Raw genomic sequence first — 22129 nt, 5'->3', positions numbered from 1 at the left:
ACCTTGTGGAGACCCCGAGGGGGCTTCTACGTCGAAACAGGAGCCATCTCATCACACTAAAAGGGACCAAGACTGAACCAACTGAACAACCAGAGAACAGCAGCAGCCCTGTTTCAAACCAGGTTCAGCAGTCTCTTATACCACCAAGTAACCAGACTACTGAAAGAAGATATCCTACAAGAGACAGAAACCCACCGAGGTACCTTAAGGACTTTGATTTAGGTAGAAGGTACTCACGAGCACCTGAGTGACCAGCCCGGGGCAGAATAATCCCCTCACTCAGTTGAAGGACTGGGTTGTCTACCCCACCTTCATAGTTAGAATAAGTTCACACAGTTAAATAAATAATAGTTATAAATAAAAGCAATAAAAGTTTGTTATAGATTTGAGTTAATGTAACAGCCTTGGAGTATCCAGCTATAAGTTAAGTTGCAGTAATTTCAGTATTGACATAAAAGTGGATTATTACAGAAAATATTATAGTTTATAATGTACTCAGAAGGGGGGATGTTATGGTAAGGACTAATTCAATGGTTCATGCAGCACCCTCTGGTGGTTGTGTCGTGTGTGTTTGTTGTTGCAGTTTGGCAATAAACGAAGTCGCCACGTTAAGACAGAGCTGTCTCAGTCTCGTTAATGTTGCTGCTATCATAAACCAGGGATCTACCAAAACACCAGGGATCATGCTTATATGGTTTTGTTTTATTCAAAAACAGGTTAGTTTAGCGATCGTGTAACTGTGTCCTTGACCTTTTTACCGGCTTGAGGAGTTGGTTCCCTGGTGCCGATATTTGGGATGGTTCAAACGCAGAGTCTCCAAAGGCAAACAAAAGGTTATTTTACACGTTATTTCTTAAATAGTATAAATGGGATGGGATGATGTTCGATAAAAGTAATAAACAATAAATGTAAATCTGTTTTTTTAACTTTGCAGACTCATTTACCCACTCCAGTGACATCGATAAAAAAAAGATCATGGCTTTAAAGAGATTATGAACAAAATGCATTACATTTTGTTTTTTGCTACATTAACAACTTTTCCAACTCTGATTCTCTGCAGGACCAACACGGACACCAGTTTAGACTGAAATCCAGTTCCGACGGCATACGCAACATGTTCAAGCTTGCACGGAGGCATCTTTCTTTCAGCTTAACGAGTGAACCGTCAGCTCGTTCAAACACACGTTAAAGTCCGTTTGGCTCGACACCACCGAACAGAGGCAGCAATATAACATAGCTAACATTAACAGTGCAGTGAATCCTGCTTGTGCCGTGATATTCAGGACTGCAAACCGAGCAGCATCACTGACTTTCAGCTTGTTGTGTTTGTGGATATATGACTGACTTTAATTATCCATAAAATCATCACATTCTCTGTAAGATTAAGGTCGACTATTGAACAGTGAATATTTTAAAGGCTTTAAAACCAAGTCAGTACAAACATCACTAATGTCACATAACTCTGCCGACATGTGGCCAACAGTAATGCTTTAATGTTCTTCATTATTAAACATTTGCAAATAAATAAGTGACATAATATTCAGTAAGGCAAGTTTATTTATATAGCACAATTCAACAACAAGGTCATTCAAAGTGCTTTACAGAGACATTAAAAAACAACAATAAAAAGCATGATTTAAAATTGATTAAAAAGAATTTAAGCTTAAAAGTGTGGATTTGGTGCTTTATTCAAATGCAGCTGAGAACAGGTGAGTCTTCAACCTGGATTTAAATAAACTGAGTGTTTCAGCTGATCTGAGGTTTCTGGGAGTTTGTTCCAGATATATGGAGCATAAAAGCTGAATGCAGCTTCTCCGTGTCTGGTTCTGACTCTGGGAACTGATAAAAAAAAACGGATTCAGGTGACCTGAGGGATCTGGAAGGTTCATACTGGGTCAGGAGGTCACTGATGTATCTTGGTCCTAAACCATTCAGAGCTTTATAGACCAGCATCAGAACTTCAAAGTCTATCCTGTGACGGACAGGCAGCCAGAGTAAAGACCTCAGAGCTGGACTGGTGTGGTCCACTTGTTTGGTCTTAGTGAGGACTCGAGCAGCAGAGTTCTGAATGAGCTGCAGTTGTCTGACTGATTTTTTAGGTAGACCTGTAAAGATGCTGTTACAGTAATCAAGCCTACTAAAGATGAATGCATGGACTAGTTTTTCCAGGTCCTGTTGAGACATCATAACAGTACTTACTTTTAAACGTTTACTCTTTGGCCGCTCCGCTTCCAACGTTTTTTTCGGCAAAATTATCCACATCCACCGCCGCGCTATGCAATCTGGGATATGTTGGGCCACGAAGTCTACACGACACATCTTTAGAATTCAGGGAAATGAAGGACACATTTGAGGGCCGCATTTCGAGCAGCCTTCGAATTGGAACAGCCTTTTTCACGTTGCTGTGACGTAATCGGCCTTAAAACGTGGCCTTTAAGGCTGCAGACCCTGAATTGGGATACAGCCCAGGAGTGACATGTTTAGCCACATGTTCTCCTTAAGTTGCTGGCTGTCTGAGTGGTGTCCAAGAAACGATGTGGGCTTCATAGATGATTGGCAAATCTTCTGGAGGAAACCTGGTCTTGTTAGGAGAGACGGCATCCATCCCACTTTGGATGGAGCAGCTCTCATTTCTAGAAATATGGACACATTTATTAAACCCCCTAAAATATGACTATCCAGAGCTGGGACCAGGAAGCAGAGTTGCAGTCTTACACGCCTCTCTGCAGCTTCTCTCCTCCTGAAACGACAGCTTCAACACATAATCTGTTATTAGACTATTAAATATTTCACTTTAATGTTGCAACTACACAGTCACTTCTGTCTTTAAACAAAATAATATTTTCCAATTACAGAAATCATGAAATCCAAACTAAAGTGTTACTGTTGCTATATGCATTTACTATAAATAATCGATGATGGTGCTGACATGAAGGAAGAGAAAGTTACAGGTTGCATCCTTTGAGTTTGTCTCCGTGCCTTTGGGCGATTTTTATGACAGATGTTTCTGTTCAATTCTTAAATCCATTTTTCAAACACAAACACTATTTTAAAGCTTTTAAAGAGTAAAATAATAATGATAATTATAATAACAGTAATAAAAACAAAAGCTCTCAGATCCATCAAACCAAGCAGCAGAGAGAACAACAAGTGAAGCTAAAACTTTAACCTTGTAGACTTCATTATGTTTCAGCTGCTCTACAGACGCTGTGACCTCGAACTTAAGCAGGTCGTAAAGTATGTGCAGCTCAATAACTTCATAATTACACCCTGTGGTATTTAGGCAGCAGAACAACTAAGAATAACAACTACAAATAATGTTTTTAGGTTTCTGTTGTACTGCAAGGTTCTGTACAGGAGAAACAAACCAAGAGCAAATATTACATCTTATTTACACCCGAGCACGAAGAGCCTTCAAAATTTCCATCCATCCATTCGCTTATCCTTTTCAGGGTCGTGGGGGGCGCTGGAGCCTATCCCAGCTGTCATAGGGCGAAAGGCGGGGTACACCCTGGACAGGTCGCCAGTCTGTCGCAGGGCTAACACACAGGGACAGACAACCATTCACACTCACATTCACTCCTAGTGACAATTTGGATTAATCAATTAACCTATCCCCACAAGCTGCATGTCTTTGGACGGTGGGAGGAAGCCGGAGTACCCGGAGAGAACCCACGCAAACACAGGGAGAACATGCAAACTCCACACAGAAAGACCCCAGCCTGATGGTGGAATTGAACTCAGGACCTTTTTGCTGTGCGGCAACAGTGCTAACCACCGTGCCACCGTGCTGCCCGGCCTTCAAAATTTATCAAATTGAATCATCTTTGTTTAGATGCAAGAAGAATCATATAGAAATGAAAAAGTATAAATATAAATCCAGAGCAAAGATATCTTCTAAATCAGCGTTGCACATGTGCAGCTGCTGGGATTCACTTAAGCATTCGGCTCGTCGCTGTTGCAGATTTTTCTCTCGCTGTTCTGGCTCACAGCGCTGCAAGCACAAAAATAAATATCCCCAAAGGTGTGAAAGAGAGCTAATTAGTAAGAGTATTGTTACTCTCCCCAGGAGTAGTCCAGCAGTAGAAATCAGTCCAATAACAAGGTGTGTAACATCTAGCAGGGTGACAGAAAAACCCAGGGTAACTTCCAAGGACCTCAACGTCTCTCTCACATTGCGTTTTTTAAACATGTTTCCATTTGTCACTTCAGTCTTTACTCTGAAATACAGGAAGAGAAATCGTGGCTGAAACAATTTCTCATGAAACCAGGGGTGTGGTCCAACAGTCAGTTTTGGTGAGGAAGGTTCCTAACTGAGAGAAGTGACCCAGAAGTATCTGTGTAGCAGCCACAATGAATCAAGATCATGAGCTTTATTAACTGATCAAAGTCTATTCTTTCATCTTCTGTATTATTCAGTTTGCATTGGTAATGCCCATTATTGTAATGCTTTTTTAAGATGAGCAAAACTTTATTTCACTTTGGGTTAGCTGGGATAAGTGATGGATGGAGGGAATTCTACTTCAGTCACAGAAATCCTAAACAGGAAGGAGGAGCAGAGTTACAGTGGATCACTATCCAGCAGGGAAACAAGATTTATTTCAATTTCTTGGCCATGAGTGAGATTTACTAAGTGGGCAAATTAGAGAGATGATACCGTTCCAGAGTGATCTATTAATAGTGCACCAATTTACATTCAGAGATGCATGCAGCCAGTTCATTTCAGTATTAAACGGCTTTCTACCAACAGCAGCACAAAAACAGCAGATTTGATCATGGAGACACTGAATCTGCTAAACTAATTAAAACATTGTAAGTTCAGGGCCCTATTTCAGGAAGCCGGTTTAGAGCAAACTCTGAGTAAGTATACCCTGAGTTAACAAAAACTCTGGGTTTTCGGTTTCACAAAGCGAGTTTAGATTAATCCTGAGTGAGTTACTATGACGACACACTCCGTGAAGCTAACCTGCCCCCTAGCAGGTTTACTTCAACTAACCCTGACCTTCTCCGCCTCTTTGTCGGAAACCTGACTGTAGGAAGTGTCAGACATGGCGTGCTCCTTCCTTGAAGAGCCAGTAGATGTTGAAGCCCAAATTCTCCGCAGAGCTCTCCGCCGGGAGAGAGTGATTAGAGCGCGTTTGGACATTTTATCATTTCCTGATGATTTTCTGTGTGAACGTTACCGTTTTTCAGCACAATCTATAATTTATTTGAATAACATCCTCAGGCTTAATATTGCTCATGTGACACATCGCGGACATCCTCTCAGTTCTGTAATATTATTTGTATTGCACTTCGGTTTTTTGCAAACGGGAGCTTTCTGTATAATATTGGTGACGCTGAGCACGTTTCCAAGGCTACCGTCTGTCGCGCAGTCAGGAATGTTACAGTTGCACTGAAACGTCTCCTGTACTCGTTTGTGGTGTTCCCCGGTCATAGACCCACAAGATTTATCAAAGAGGGATTCCACAAAATTGCAGGTATCAGGATGAACAAAACTTAATTCATGATGTGGTGATATTTGAACTACTACTTAAATTTTACATTTATTTTCACGGTTCCCAAGCGTGATTGGCTGTACAGATGGCACTCACATTCCAATCATTGCTCCTTCAGTAAATGAAGGGGACTATGTGAACAGGAAGTCTTTCCACAGCATTAATGTGCAGGTACATAGTTCCCCGTAGCATTTCAAACTAACAAATTATTTCATTATAGTAATGGATGCAAATTTGTGTTCTCTGCACTGTGAAGATCATATGTGATGCTGCCAACATTATCACAAATGTGGAAGCCAAGTGGCCAGGCTCTGTGAGTGGTGGTGGTGGAGGACCCCCACCTGTTTTTCGGGCCTCCGCTTTTTTTCTAGTGGCCATAACGGGTCACATTTGAGCATACAGAGTAAGCAAATATGTACTTGTAATGTGCTCAGATAATTTCAATAAGTGCTTACAGAGGGGAAATTAATGTAGCCTCTAACTGCAATTGATTTACATCGGACAAACAGACCAAGCACTATGGCTCATAATACAATTACACCTTACCTGTTTGGACTATATTTTTATATTTCATTTTTACTTGCTGCCAGGAACGTTTGGGGCCTGTTGGGTTGCACCTGCGCTCACATCACGTCACAAAATAAAATGTATAAAATAAAAAATGACATATAATAAATAACGTGTTAAATGGGTTGAAATCCCTAGATCAATGTTTAAATTAACACTCACGCATTGACTCTGTCGGCTATGTTTTGCCATGCATGCTCCCTTTCTTTTGCAGCTGAGGCTGTGTTACTTTTTTTCTGCAAAATTTGCATGTTATCGGCATATGCTGCCATCAGAATTTCGGCCTCAAGCGCTGTAAAATACATTGACCGCGCCTTCTTTCCCTCCGTCTCCATGGTGACTCGCTTAATCTGTGCTCCAATAATCAGGGCTTTATGTATCCTCGTGCGCGCGCTTAACTTGGGGTTAAAGGAACTCCGCGTTGATTGAACTACTTGTTATCAGCCTTTCTGAAACCGAATATTCCGAGTTGGACAGTTCGGGGTTACTCAACCCTGAGTATCATTTTTCACTCTGAGTTTTCTAAACCGGCTTCCTGAAATAGGGCCCAGGTCTTCAGTTTACGTTTCTTTGTGAAAACAGCACAGCAAAGGAGACTCAGTGAAGTTTTGATATAAGGGATAAATCTTCTGACCAAACCTGCTGGGACTGTGTGAGGTCCTGAGGCTAAGAGTAAGGATTTATCCACAGGAGAGCTGCGTTCTTACAAACCATCCCACTGTGTAAACCTGACATCTGTGGAACAGCTGAGCTGTATGATGTGTACAAGGACACAAAACATTATTTACCATCAGATCCCGAGCCCTCCATGTGTTAATCAAGACACTGCTGCTGTGCTACATCCATAAATAATGAATAAATTAGGAGCTGAAGCTAAAAGGACAGTTTATTTGTACCATCTTCATGTCAACACATTCAAGAACATCACAGATGAAAGAAACATTAAAAACTTCCACACTACATAAAGGAAGAAACTATTTTTCTTGCTTTATGTAGAAAAACAGAAACATCAAACACCTCCAAGACTCTTTGAAAGAACTAAAAACCTTTATTCTCATGGTCCAATCATGAGTGAACTCCCCGATGAAGCCTTGTGTGCTAAAACATGTCAGAGTTTTAAAGGTTAAACATGAGTTTCCAAAACGTTTTGCTGGAGAACAATGAACTATTTGACTGAGTTTCAATTATTTACAGACGAGCAAAACCAGGACAGAGAAAAAAGGACAAAACTGACTCAGTAAAACGACAGAAAATAAGATCCCATGTAAATCTGTATTATGTAGAAGTTCAGCCCAGCAACCAGTTCAGTTCAACACAAGTTTAAATGATTCTATCTGAACTCTGTGGAGCCTGATCTCAAGCTTTTTGAGTCTGACACTGAAACCAGAGGATCTTTCTGTCTCTTCAGGTTCACTGTGATCCAGTGATGAGAGTGATTTCAGCCCTGAGTGATCACGCTGATGTTTGCACAGAGCAGACAATGAGGTGAATGTTTGGGCACATTGGTAACAGTGAAACAGTTTATTAGTAACGTGGGATCGTTTGTGTTCGGAGTATGAACTGAGATTCCTGAAGCTCTTGTCACACTGGTCACAGCTGTAGTTTCCCTCCATGTGTGTACGTTCATGCTTGTTACGACTATTTGAATGTGAGAAGCTTTTGTCACAGTGTCTGCACTTGTATGGTTTCTCTCCTGTGTGGACTCGTTTGTGTGATTTAAGCTCACATGCAGTGGTGAAGGATGACCCACACTGATCACAGAGGTGCTTTTTAACCCCACTGTGAATCAGTTCATGTTGTTTTAAGTGATGCGATGTGGGGAAGCCTCTCCCACATTCTTTGCAGTATTTCAGTTTGTCTCCAGTGTGTCTACGTTGATGTCTTTTTAGGGTCTTTTGCTGACTGAAAGTTTTTCCACAAAGGTCACAACGAAAGTCTTTCCCACCACCACGGTGATGACAGGGTTGAGAACTGGATCCATCTGTGTCGCTCTGCTTCTAAACAAAGACACAAAGACAGTGTAAGTCAGTCCTTCAACACTTTTATCCTGAACGTCGCCTGAAATAAAGAGCATCTCTGCAGACGTCCAATTACATTTGACTGTTTCAGTTAACACACTCAGTTTACTGGGCTGCAATAACTACAATACTACCACCATAATACTACAGTAATACTAAAATCATAACTGAAATGAAAATCTGAATAATCACTCAGAGCTGCTTTTCCATGCAGTAGAATTGCTAACATGCTAACACAGTTTAATGAGCAGAGTTGTTCCAAACAGTCAGGCTAAAATGACAAGATAACAATATAAATACATACCTCACAGCAACTGCGCTTGTTGAGTCTCTTTCTGGTGTGGATCTGTTGGTGTTCTCTCAGGTGACGTGGAGCTTTAAAAGTCTTCTCACACAGGTCACATTTATAAGGTCTCTCCTCAGTGTGGATAAACATGTGTTGTTTTAACTGTGTGTCTGTTATAAACTCTTTGCCACACTGTTCACAGCAGTACACAACATGTCTCGTGTGAATGCGTAGGTGTATATTTCGGTGCCCTCTCTGGCTGAAAGTTTTTCCACAGATGTCACAGCTGTATGCCTTAATTCCAGAGTGGGTAACTAGATGCCTCTGTAAGTTGCTACTGTGAGTAAAAGCTCTGCCACACTGATCACAGATGTACGCTTTAACTCCACTGTGGATGAGTTGGTGTTGTTTTAGGGAATCCTTCCAGGAAAAAGACTTTCCACACAAGTCACAGCTGAACGGTCTCTCTCCAGTGTGGATGACCTGATGATGTTTTAGGTCAGTCTTCCCAGTAAAATCCTTCCCACACTCGTCACAGCTGTATGCCTTAATTCCAGAGTGGGTAAGTAGATGCCTCTGTAAGCTGCTACTGCGAGTAAAAGCTCTGCCACACTGATCACAGCTGTATGCTTTAACTCCACTGTGGATGACCAGATGACGTTTTAGTTCATTCTTCCTAGCAAAATCCTTCCCACACTCGTCACAGGTGTATGTTTTCTCTCTCTTTCTTCTGTGAGGTTTGTCGGCCTCCTGAGAGCGCTGACTTCTCGCTCCATGTTGGTCCTGCAGTGACAGAGATACAATACAAATACAATCACATAAAATATTATACAATTAAGTGGATTCAAAATATCCACATAATTGCAGGTTTTTAAACATATTACACACAAAGTCAACTACAACCCCTGAAATTGCCTTATTACTCGATGCTGAGAAGGCATTTGACCGGGTGGAGTGGGATTATCTGTTTTGTACTCTACATAAATTTGGATTTGGCCCTAATTTCATTTCATGGATTCAGTTACTTTACTCCTCACCTATGGCACGTGTTAGAACAAATTCGTTATTCTCTTCTTATTTCCCACTTCTCCGTGGTACGAGACAAGGTTGTCCCTTATCCCCTCTTCTTTTTGCATTATCAATTGAACCACTGGCGATTAAACTGCGAGCTGACAGTTGCATTAAGGGCATCTTCAGAGGTGACCAGGAGCACAAAATATCCTTATATGCTGACGACCTACTGCTGTATATGTCAGAGTCTTTATGCTCTCTTCCCCGTGCTCTTGCCATTTTTGAATGTTTTGGTAATATTTCAGGTTACAAGTTGAACCTGCATAAAAGTGAACTTCTCTGTGTCAACTCTATAGCCAGGAAGATTTCGTTTTCAGATTTTCAATTTAACGTTAAATCAAGGTATGTGACCTATCTGGGGGTTAAGGTTACCCACTCATACAAAGGTCTATATGAAAGAAACTTTGTCCCGCTGCTTAAAAATACTGAGACAGATCTTCAGAGATGGAACAATTTACCACTGTCATTAATTGGTCGCATCAATTCTATCAAAATGAACATACTACCCAAGTTCCTTTATTTATTTCAATGTATCCCATGCTACTTACCCAATAAGTATTTTATAACACTGAATAAGCATATCTCTGCATTTATTTGGAATGGCAAAAGTCCACGAATTCGTAAAGATTTCATGCAGAGGACTAGGCCAATGGGTGCTGCACACATTACTGAAGCACTTGGAACACAGGAACACCTATGCACGGCTCCTCTTTGTAGACTACAGCTCGGCTTTTAATACCATCCGGCCATACAAACTCCGTCCCAAACTCCACCAACTGGGACTTAACTCCTCTCTGTGCAACTGGATTGTGGACTTCCTCACTAACAGTAGACAGAGTGTCAGAGTGGGTAAGAACACCTCTTCCACCCTTGTGGTCAACACCGGTGCCCCTCAGGGGTGTGTTCTGAGCCCTCTGCTATACACTCTCTTCACCCATGACTGTATTTCCTCCTGCGCGTCCAATCTCATTGTTAAGTTTGCAGATGACACTACAGTGCTCGGACTTATATCCAACAATGATGAGACAAACTATAGGACAGAGGTGCAACAACTAGAGTCATGGTGCCACGACAATAACTTGGTCTTAAACACCAAAAAGACCAAGGAGATCATTGTAGATTTCCGGAAGAGGGGCCATAACAACCATCTGCCTCTCTTCATTGGCAGTGAGGCGGTGGAGAGGGTGAGCAGTTTTAAATTCTTGGGGGTAACTGTGACCGAGGACCTGTCCTGGGGCAACCATATCACCTCAGTTGTACGGAAGGCCCAACAGCGCCTCTACTACCTGAGGAGACTGCGGAGCGCACACATTCCCAGATCTCTGATGTTGAACTTCTACAACTGTGCCATCAGCAGCGTTCTGACGTATGGATTTCTAGTGTGGTTCCCCAGCTGCACCAAGGCCGATCAGCAAGCACTCCAGCGGGTGGTGAAAGAAGCTGGCAGAATTATTGGAACAAGTCTGCCAGAGATCAGTAATATCTTCCCCACTCGCTGTCTGAGGAGGGTGCACAGTATCCTGCGGGACCAACATCACCCTGCGCGCCACCTTTTCCATCTGCTGCCCTCAGGGAGAAGGTACAGGTCTATACAGGCCAGAACATCCAGACTGGCCAACAGCCTGTATCCACAGGCTGTGAGGCTCCTGAACTCTCTGCCCCCCCTCTCACGGACAATAACCATATCCAACTTCTTAATAGCAATGAACTGGTCTGCATTGGTGCATCATATCTTTATTCTCTTCCCCCTCCTGCCCCCCCCCTTTCTTAAATAGATAACTATCATATCTGATATCATATCTCACAGTACAATAATATTGAATGGGTTGCATTGTTGTATTTTGTCATGTTTCTCAGGTCTTTGTCTGAATTTCTACGAACATTATTGCTAAGGATTGTCTTATTGCATTGGAGTCACACTGGGTTAAATATGTACACTTGGGTTTTAAGGGGTATTTATTATTTTCTTCTTTTTTTGGGGTTGTATGGAAGCCCCAAACGCAATTTCATTGTTCTTGACAATGACAATAAATAAATAAATAAATAAAATAAATAAATAAAGATTAGCCTTGCCAAACTTTCAGTCTTATAATTGGGCAGCAAATATTCGTAATATGCTGTACTGGATGAGTAATGTTACTACAGAGACTCCAGCTTGGCTCCAAATTGAGTCATCCAGTTGTGGCAAAATTTGCCTATCAGCTTTGTTGAGTTCAGCTCTCCCATTAGAACTCTACACCTATAAATGTAACCCTTTGTTGTATGACTCGCTCAGAATCTGGGTGCAATGTAGGAAAAGGTTGGGGTTACACTTAATGTCAATTAAAGCACCTATCTGCTCTAATCATATGTTCCCACCCTCCATGATGGATTCTGCCTTTAAAATATGGGAAAGTAATGGCCTTAGAAATATCAAAGACCTTTTTGTAGATGGGATTTTTGCCTCATTCACGCAGCTCCTGAAGCAGTTTAATGTTCCTCGGCAACATTTTTTTCGTTATCTACAAATTCGTCACTTTGTAAAGAGTCGATTTCCTTCATTTCCGGAACTACCTGAGGAAACTTCTTTGGATAAAATTATCAATATAAACGTTCATAAGAGAGGGGCGATTAAAGAAATCTATGCTATATTATCAGATCTTCAATCTCCTTCTCTCTTCATCCTTAAAGCACAGTGGGAGAAAGACCTTGGGATGACTATAACAGATGAACTCTGGCAATCTTTTCTCCGGAGGGTACACTCTTCTTCGATATGTGCCAGGCATGGGCTCCTGCAATTCAAGGTCCTACACCGATTACATATCTCCAAGGAAAAGTTAGCAAAGTTCTATCCAGGAGCTGACCCTCTGTGTAACAGATGTAAAGCAGAAACAGGTTCGCTCCTTCATACCTTTTGGACATGCCCCAATCTTCATAACTATTGGGTGTCTATATTTAACACTCTGTCAGAGATGTATAACGTTAAATATGATCCTTCTGCTCTAACAGCTATCTTTGGGGTGATACCTCAAGACATCACTTTGCCAAAACACTATTCGAATTCTATTGCCTTTGCTTCACTTATCGCAAGGGGCCTTATACTTTTAAAATGGAAGCAGGAAGCTCCTCCCACACATGAACAGTGGCTTGCAGAGCTCATGAGGTTTTTACATTTAGAAAAGATGAGATATACACTGGCAGGTTCAACCACCAAATTTCTTAAGGCATGGCAGCCATTCCTGATGTACATGGAAACATTTAAAATGACCACCCTATCATGACCGGATGCCATATCTCTATACCACTATCATAGTTAACTGTACACTGAATGTCCCTTATACATTTTATTTTTATATTTGTTTGTTGTTGTTTGTTTGTTTTTTGTTGTTTTGTAGGGGTTTCTTTGGTTGGTTTGTTTGTTTTCCTTCTCTATTTCTGTTATCTTTTGGGGTATTGTAAATACTGAACAGCAAACTACTGTATGTTCAATGTTTTGTTGTTAATATTCTGCTGTGACTGAAAATAAAATTTATTAAAAAAAATAAAAAATATCCACATAATTTGGGTCTTACATCCACAGTGAGGTTTCACAATTGTTAAAATATAAGCAATCAATAATAATAATAATAATAATATCAATAACATTGAGACACATTGCACAAATTTCAAAAACAAATCATCTCTTACAATATTTACAACAACTAAAAGTTCTGTAAATCGGCTTTTACGTGTTCATTGAAGTTTTGAATAGTTGGTAATAATTCTCTAATTTTATAAGGCAATTTATTCCACTTAAAAGTTGCTCTAAATATAACAGTTTTACAAAAAGTTACTTTTAACTCGAGCATTTACTAAATTGCAGTTTGTTGAAAACTGTGTAATATGATTATGTATTTCATCTGGATACTGCAGCTGAGCAGAAATAAATGTGTGTTTAACAGAATTGCGTTCTTTATAAATACAAGTAAGCCATAGAATATTTTAGCCTGTACAGGAAGCCAAGAAAGTTGATTATGCATTTTATCAATATTAGTATAGCATGAACATCTTAACACTAATCTGGACACCTTATTCTGGACTAACTGAAGTCTGTTAAGATCTGTCTTATTAGCTGCTGACCAAATGATTGAACAATACTCCAGATGAGACATTACTAGTGCATTAATGACATCTTTCATAACTGAAGAAGTGATACACAAAGAGCATTTCATAGCCATAGCTATGCCTTGTCCCATTTTCTTAATAATAGAGTCGATGTGCTGAGACCATGAAAGGTGGTGATTTATGGTAACTACTTATGAGCGCCTGCAATCGTTCTGGTGCTGTGACATGAAAACAAACGCTGACCCGAGACTCTGGCACACAGTTTTGCCTCTTTTGATCATTTTAATGTGCGATTAGTGTACGATCAGGGTGCCTTTCATGTAGGGCTGGGCTATATCATACCGTTCACAGCAATACCGGTATAAATCAAATCAAATCAAAATCAAATCACTTTTGTCACATCACATGTGCAGGTACATTGGTGTGACAATAAAAGTGATTTGATTTTGATTTGATATAATGTTGGGCAACGATGAGAAAATGAAATATTACAATAGAATATGGGTAAAATGCGCATGCGCAGTGCCTTTGTTTTCACACACACATGGAGGAAAAAGCATGGCGGCGACGGAGAATGAGAAGGGTGAAAGCGGATCGTTGAATGAAACAGATGAACCAGAATTGGTTTGTAAAAATGCTTCAACTTCAGTGGTGTGGAACTGGTTTAGCTTTCGTCCATCAGATACACAACAAAGCACTATTTGTGGTAGAGCATGCTAGCAGGCCGTCGTTATTACCGTGTTTTTTGGAAAATACGGCACACTTAAAATCAATCCTTTCATTTTTTTGAAAGTCGACGGTGCCCCTTATAATCCTGTGTGTCTTATGTAGGAATTGTTGTTTACCAAACTGTTGTTGGAAGAAGTTGCTGTTGGAGGCTGTTTTGGTACCATTCTTTATTCATGGCTGTGTTTTGGGGCAAAATTGTGAGTGAGCCCACTCCCTTGGATGAGAAGCAACCCCACACATGAATGGTCTCAGGATGCTTTGCTGTTGGCCTGACACAGGACTGATGGTAGCGCTCACCTTTTCTTCTCCAGACAAGACTTTTTCCAGATGCCCCAAACAATCGGAAACAGGCTTCATCCGAGAATATGACTTTGCCCCAGTCCTCAGCAGTCCATTCACCATACTTTCTGTGGAAGATCAATCTGCCCCTGATGTTTTTTTGGGGAGAGAAGGGGCTTCTTGCTGCCCCTCTTGACACCAGGCCGTCTTCCAAGAGTCTTCGCCTCAATGTGCGTGCAGATGCGCTCACACCTGCCTGCTGCCATTCCTGAGCACGCTCTGCACTCCGATCCTGCAGCTGAGCCCTCTTTAGGAGACGATCCTGGTGCTTGCTGGACTTTCTTGGATGTGCTGAAGCCTTCTTATCAAGAATTGAACCTCTTTCCTTGAAGTTCTTGATGATCCAATAAATTGTTGATTTAGATGCAATCTTAGTAGCCACAATATTCTTGCCTGTGAAGCCATTTTTATGCAACGCAATGATAGCTGCACGCGTTTCTTTACAGGTCACCATGGTTTACAATGGAAGAACAATGATTTCAAGCACCACCCTCCTTTTAACATGTCAGGTCTGCCATTCTAACCCAATCAGCCTGACATAGGCTGTATCCCAATTCAGGGTCTGCAGCCTTAAAGGCCGCATTATAAGGCCGATTACGTCACGGTAACAGCGAGGCTGTCCCAATTCAAAGGCTGCTCAAAATGATTTTTTTCATATCACGATATGTTTTTTTCATTTCAGGCGATAACGATATCTATCACGATATAAGCCAAATAACTATATTTGTAAGATTTAAATGTGCCTTTGCTCACAAGTAAAATGTGAAATAATCAGCAGCTTGTTTTTATTTTATATATTTATTTCCCATAATAAGTTCAACAGGGTAGATGTACTTAAGGAACATGAGACTTTTTCAGATAAATAAAGGCAAATATTGCAAACTACACAAAAGGCAGCCGCTAAAGAGTTTAAGTTTCAAAATAGAACAAACAAAACAGGCTACTAAATTGTCAATTCCACTTAGAAACAAAATATTAATTCTAAAAATAAATCTTAGTTTGTTTTACAGAAGAACAGACAAAATTGACTAACTTTTGTCAATATCAAATAAACTGAGAACTAAAAGGAAATTCTCAATCTCTCCTTGTTGTATAGCTTAGCTTTTCAAACAGTTTTAACAGTTACTTTAGTCTGACAAAAGCCAAATGACAAATTAGCGCTTCCAGTCAGAGACTGAGCATGCACTGGTTTATTGTATTTCCAGACTTGCTTTCAGTACAATTTACAGTGAACGCTACTCTGTTTTTGTCAGACTTGAAATAGCCGAAATACCTTCACACTACGGAACTTCTATGGCTTTTCCGTTCGACAATCTCTCCGGCATTGGAACCATCATCTGTTTTCTCTTCAGTCACGCTCTCGGTTGTTTTTTCTCTAGTCTGCACACTCATTTCCTCCATTACCCGGGCGGTACAGTGGCTGGCTGCTTCCCAAACAAATACACATGTGCGGCTTGGCACTTGTGCTGTACGTAACAAGTCACGTGACGTGACGCTGCGGCTGTGATTGGTTCGGCTCTGCACTACTTAATTTGGATTGGCTGTTCTTTTTTTTCTTCTTTTTTCCTTTTTTTAAGAGGACAAGAGCAGTGAGGTCTATCGCAATAGTTTAATTTTTCTATCGAGAAAAAGTTATATCGCAGTACATATCGTTATCGTTTTATCGCCCAGCTCTAGTTTAAAATAACTAATGGTCTGTCCTGAATCAGTCTTATTAGGTAATGTTCAAATAATTGTATCATTCCAGTGTTTTCAGTGTGGGAGAAAGTACTCAGGGCCTTCAAGTTACACACTATGAAAGGCAGAAACAAGTTTAATATTCAGAAACCTAAAGTATGTATCAGCAGCAGAATGGAGCTAAAAATAAATGTTTGTTTCAGTTCTATGAAGCTTTGAGTATTTTGGATTAGTAGCACTGCTGTGTTTGTTGCATCATATTGCTGTAATTGTTTATATGCTTTATATATTCTGTGGTAAGTTGATCTATAGTGTTACATCATATTCTATAAGGATGTTATGTGTTTGTATACTTTCTGCCCAGTTTGACCCATTTAGCAGAAGTCAGCCTGTTTAACCCTTTAAGACCTACCATAGAACCAAGTCCGCCAGAGCTTATATTATATTTTTACATGCTGTGGAGCCATTTTTGGGAGCATTTCAAGTTGCTATACATCAATACAACCATTATAGCCCAGATTTTAATAATATGTATTCATTAAGTGCATAGTAACTACATAAATTGCAAAAAAGTGCAATAAACTACAAAAAAATTGAAAATCGTTTTTGATTTTTTAACATATATTTGTAGTTAGAGAAATTTAAGAGGCTTATCCCTCAAAACTGTAAATACAAAAAAGTTGCACAAAATAGTTTCCCACCACAGGAAATTTATTTTGAGTGTCTTCATAGTTTTATTTTTGAAATACACCAATTTTTATACACTGCAGGAAAAACGAAAATAAATATTATACTGCAAATTTGCAAAAAAGCAGCATATGCATCAAAATAAACTATTTCCAGCAGTGCAATATGAGTCCTAAGCATCCCAGAAACGACACAGAAAGTCATAAAGTCAAAGATAACTTTTAAAAAGAGCAGTATAGGCCCTGAGGCCCTGATCGCAAAAAAGACTACATTTCCGCGAAAATGACGTCACTTCCGGTTTCGGGCAGGTAATGGAGGAAATGCAAAAGTTCGCGCTGACGTCTATTCCAACGTAGGAAGTGTTATGAACAGCTGATCGGATCGGCAAAGCATGTTTCTGGAATATTATGTTTTTGTTCCTGCAAGCGCTTTTTATGCAGTTTTTGCAAAGCTTTATGTGGAAGGAAACCGTGACCTAGGACAAGCTGATGGCATAAGATGTAAGTACAACTCCTCCGGTTTCATATGCAAAAAAAATTTTTGCGCTAGCTTACGTGGTTGCAGTGCTACTGGGATTTAAAAATAGTTACGCATAACAGAGCGTTCCCGCTCCGATCGGCTCTAAAGGGTTATGGCTCTGATATCTATTCTGTATGACTTAAAGCAGTTATGACATGGTCTGATTTTCTCACCCAATAAAGGAATATTTCATATATCAGTCTACTCTTCATTCTATCAGACACAGTTATCACAGCTCGTACATTTGCTTTTTACACAGATATGTAAGCATTGAGCCAAATTTAGTAATGCCAACAAATTAAAGGAACAATATTTGTCTCTTATATATGATACATCTATATATACACTGTCAAAGATACTTGTCTTTGAGTGAAGTGATTAACATAATAACTATATTATTGGCCATATTATAGTTACGTTACCAAAGTGAGATGACTTTAGTCTCATGAACAACATTAGCTAATTGTTATTTACCAGCTAAACTTAAAATGACTGTTCAGTACAGAAATGAAGCCCAACAATCATGTCCAAGAACACCACTTTCCCATCATCTAGATGTTTATACCATATGTCATCTGTAACATGATTTAGAGCTGAGCTGGTAAAATGACCAGCTTGGTTCAGTGAAGAAAAATGTCTGATTGTAACCTGAGGGTTTTTTTTACATTAAGAAAAAGGCACCAAACATCAAACCTATTTAAGCCTAAACAGTAACACATGAAAGTAGAGCAGGGCGATATGACCAAAAATATTTATCACGATATACATTTGAAAATTTGTGATAACAATATAACTGACAATGTAATTGACGCGAGACAAAATACTTTACAACTCCACAACTTTATTAGTGCAAAACACCCATCAATGTATTTTCACTTAAACAAGCAGCTGTTTTTTTATGTGCATTAAAGTTATATAAAAATTTAACAGTGCAAATGCAAATTGCTTGCTGACAGTTTAACCAAAAGGATTTTCCAGAGGAAATTGGCCGACATTTGCTCCAAGGCATTTGTATTTTCACTGTTAAATTTTTATATAACTTTAATGCACATAAAAAACAGCTGCTTGTTTAAGTGAAAATACATTGATGGGGTTTTTTTGCACTGATAAAGTCGTGGAGTTGTAAAGTATTTTGTCTAGTGTCAATTTTATCATCAGCTATATTGTTATCGCAAATTTTCAAATGTATATCGTGATAAATATTTTTGGTCATATCGCCCTGCTCTGTCTGTCACCTCCTGTGTTGAGCTCATTGTTTCCTCTGTAGTGGCTGAGCTGAGTCCAAGTAGCTGAAAATGTTCCTCTGCTGCTCCGTCAGACTCTTGTCCTCCTGCTGATCAGCTGGGACACAAAACAGATCTTTGTTAGGCTCCACACTGCACTGAAGAGTCAAAGTGTCTCATATGTTCAACAAATTTTTGCTTCCCGAGGTGTGCAAACAGACACAAAAGGTTTGAGCACGGATACCAAATTTAGCAGTATGCAGACCAGTAGCAGGAGAGACTGAGGCCTGTTATTAGAATCAAATGCCCAGTGGGCCGACACACCGATTTGCAGCGTTAAGACAAAGACAGCTGTGTTTTATCCTGGAATACATTTATTTTACATTTTCTTGAAACGTTTTTCATTATAGCACTTTTACCTCCAACTAGGGGTGCAACGATACACAAAATTCACAGTTCAGTTCTGTTCGATACTTTGGTGTCACGGTTCGATATTTTTTCGATACAAAAAAAAAAAGTTCATGCCTTTTTAATTAGTCATTTATTAACATTATAAATATATATTTTAACTCAAAAGTACAGTTTTTAAATTTAATGTTGATGAAACAACAAAAATAAATAAATAAATCTGATTGAGGAATCACTCATCTTTGGAAAAGAGAGTTTATTACAGAGAAATGGCTCTTTCCAAAATAAAAGCTATTCTATACGCTTCTTCTGGGCTATACTCTCAGCAGCATATTAAACATATCAGGTCCCCATAAGGAGAATCATGTGCTAACGGCTGCCTAAATGACTCTGGTAACGTTTGTGGCATGCGTGCTTGTTGTTTTTGTCTGCTTCCACTTATCTTTGCACTAGGATGATGTCGGCATAAATGTGTAGTCATATTCGTTGTGTTCCCACTAGTGCTGTCAGCGTTAAACTCGTTAAAATGACGTTAACGCCATAACGCTGCAAATCTCCCTTAACGAGTTACCATGGATCGTGTGCGTGGGGCTGGACGGCATCAACATGTTAACGAGCTAACGGCGATAACGCACTAGTTCCCACCAATTGAGCATTGCGTGGCACATCGGACATACTGTTTTACTTTTGTCCATGACGCGCTTACCATCAGGGTCATGCTTCACATGAACATCACGATAGTTTCAAACGCCAGATCTGAATGAAGGTGGGGGAGGTTCAATTTCGGGTAGCGTTGAGGCAGTTGCCATATTGCAACGAGCTTGGCTTCTGTCTTGCTAGCTTGCGCTGCGCTCAGTGGATCTGCACTCGACAGTGCAGCCTAGGCGGGGTAATCGAACACAGATCTACTGAGCGCTCAACACACAGCATCGTTGGAAGAAAAGTTGATAAAACAAATAAAAGATTTTGTATTGTTCGATACATATGCATACCGAACCGAAAGCACTTTATCGAACGTATTTGTTTGTTTTGTTTTTTTAAAAACACACTCCCTTCACCTCTTCTACATTCTTATGTTTCTCCCAGAGCAGATCTGAGGGGCAGCCCCTCAGTCATACACATATACTTTTAATCTCACCCTTAAGGGGTGGTCCCCAGGAGTTTCACAGCATGGTTTAGAACAGTGGTTCTCAAACTGTGGTACACATACCACTAGTAGTACTTAGTCTCTCTCTGGTGGTACACGGAAAACCTCAATTTCTTTTTTAAAGACTAAACAATATGTAATTGTGGAGGTATGCAAAGATGACACAAGCGTTCCTGGGGCTCTTCTGGGAGAGAGGGTGGACCAGAAAACGTCTCCCTGAGCATGAGTCCTCTATAAAGAGCAGCTTATTGCCAGTGGTTGCGGCCACTCCTGCAAGTGAGTAGTAACCCTTTGCAGCCAGCAACAGTGAATTGGTAAAGCCAGCTGTCGGAGGAAGACTTGAGTGAAGAGGAATCCGCCTTCATCTGTCTCTAGCAAGGACAGTGTGCTCTACATGAGCTCAAGAGCAATACCGTCACCCAGACCCGAGAGAGAGGGGTTTCTCGGTCCGAGGGAGTAGCGCCGTAGACGTGGACAAAATTGTTGGTACCCTTCAGTCAATGAAAGAAGAACTGACCAGGGTGTCACTGCAGTTTGTCACACTGCGCACGCGCAAACACAAATGTCAGCGAAAAAGACGGCACAGCACATGTGTGATCTGGACACAAGCGATGGGAGCACAACTTGTAGAACTTTGGAAAGCTCATCCGAGCCTTTTCGATGTGGCCTCACAAAATTATCACGACCACAACAACCGTGAAAATAGTTGGATCTACACTGCTGCTCAATCACAGCTGCCTGATCAATGTTTTTCATTAGCAATTTAGCAAAGTTGATGGTGGTGGTGTGTTTGTGTGAGTGAAAGACAGAGAGGGAGAGCGAGCGACAGAATTTCCGTTATAACCTTCATTTTATGGACGCACAGTGTGAGCACTCAGGTCGCATCAGAGCATCGGGCCGTATAGTGTGAGACCCTGCACCGTGACCTATGAACTTCTAACCCCTGCGAGTCAACGTACAGTTTGAGTAGGAGCTGAATCGCGCGACTGAAAAAAATCGCAGTGTCTGCCCAGCATTAGCCCACGTATACTACGCGATGCACGACGAAGGCCAAAATCGGGCCGATCGCCAAAACGGTCGCACGACTCAAAAATCGGCTCAAAATGGGCCAAAAATCGCACAGTGTAAGCCCAGCATAAGCCCAGCATTACACACACACAGCTGTGGTTTCCTGTTTTGCTACACTCTGGAGAGCCTCGCCTTTAACGGTCTTCTCTCACAGAGAGCAACAGAAAGCGTCCTTCAGAAAACTTCGATAAACTCAAGATTGACTGAACAGTTCAAAGTTACCTTGACACTTACCTTTAGATGTGAGAGGTAGTGATGTGTCGAAGCTTCGAAGCGTGTCGAGTAATCTCGGGGGAATTTTTATGAAGCGCGTATCGAGGCTCGCTTTGATTACGTATGCAGTGACGTTCGAGGCCTCGTGGGCAGTCCGTACCACGTGACTGATTCAGGAACTGGCTCGCCGGTTCGCGCCAGATTCGAAATAAAATGGGCAGCAAAACACAGCTGATTCCCTCATCACGCTGTGTTGTGGAATTGGATTACCTACGTGCTACATAGTTACTTGAGCATTTCTTCTTCGATGGAACCAGCAAGGAAGAGATTTTTTTTCTCTTCTAATAAAGTATGCACACAGTAATAAATATCACAACTGATAAGTACCATAATATAAATAAACAACACTACAGATCCTATAATGTCTTTTAGTTTATTAAAAAGTGGAGCGCCACAAGTTTGTGTCATTATCCAGATGTACATAAGCATGATTACACAGTTACTAGGGGTGGGTTTTGATTATCGATTAAAATCGATTCTAGCTTGGATAACGTGATATTGATTCATTAAAATCCTGAATCGATTTTTAATATAAA

General features: G+C 40.5%; 1 protein-coding gene across 3 annotated transcripts in view; it reads right to left on the bottom strand.

The window, feature by feature from the left end:
- Positions 1-6933: 6933 nt before the first annotated feature.
- LOC143420343 (uncharacterized) overlaps positions 6934-22129 on the bottom strand; it is a 30544-nt gene continuing 15348 nt past the window's right edge. Inside the window, exons 1-4 of one of the 3 annotated variants that reach the window (XM_076888341.1) lie at positions 21555-21670; positions 18710-18815; positions 8388-9152; positions 6934-8062 (exon numbers count right to left, since the gene is read on the bottom strand). In XM_076888341.1, coding sequence (XP_076744456.1) covers positions 7370-8062; positions 8388-9152; positions 18710-18727 — 1476 coding nt within the window. In that variant the 5' untranslated portion in view covers positions 18728-18815; positions 21555-21670 and the 3' untranslated portion in view covers positions 6934-7369. Of the gene's footprint in view, positions 8063-8387; positions 9153-18709; positions 18816-21554; positions 21671-22129 lie in introns of those variants that run through there. The other 2 variants (XM_076888343.1, XM_076888342.1) reach the window with 2 other exon arrangements.

Source organism: Maylandia zebra, linkage group LG9, assembly GCF_041146795.1.
Source record: "Maylandia zebra isolate NMK-2024a linkage group LG9, Mzebra_GT3a, whole genome shotgun sequence".
Classification (NCBI taxonomy): Eukaryota; Metazoa; Chordata; class Actinopteri; order Cichliformes; family Cichlidae; genus Maylandia; species Maylandia zebra.
The sequence above is the reverse complement of the archived record's forward strand: the minus strand, read 5'-3'. Positions and strand labels throughout refer to the sequence as shown.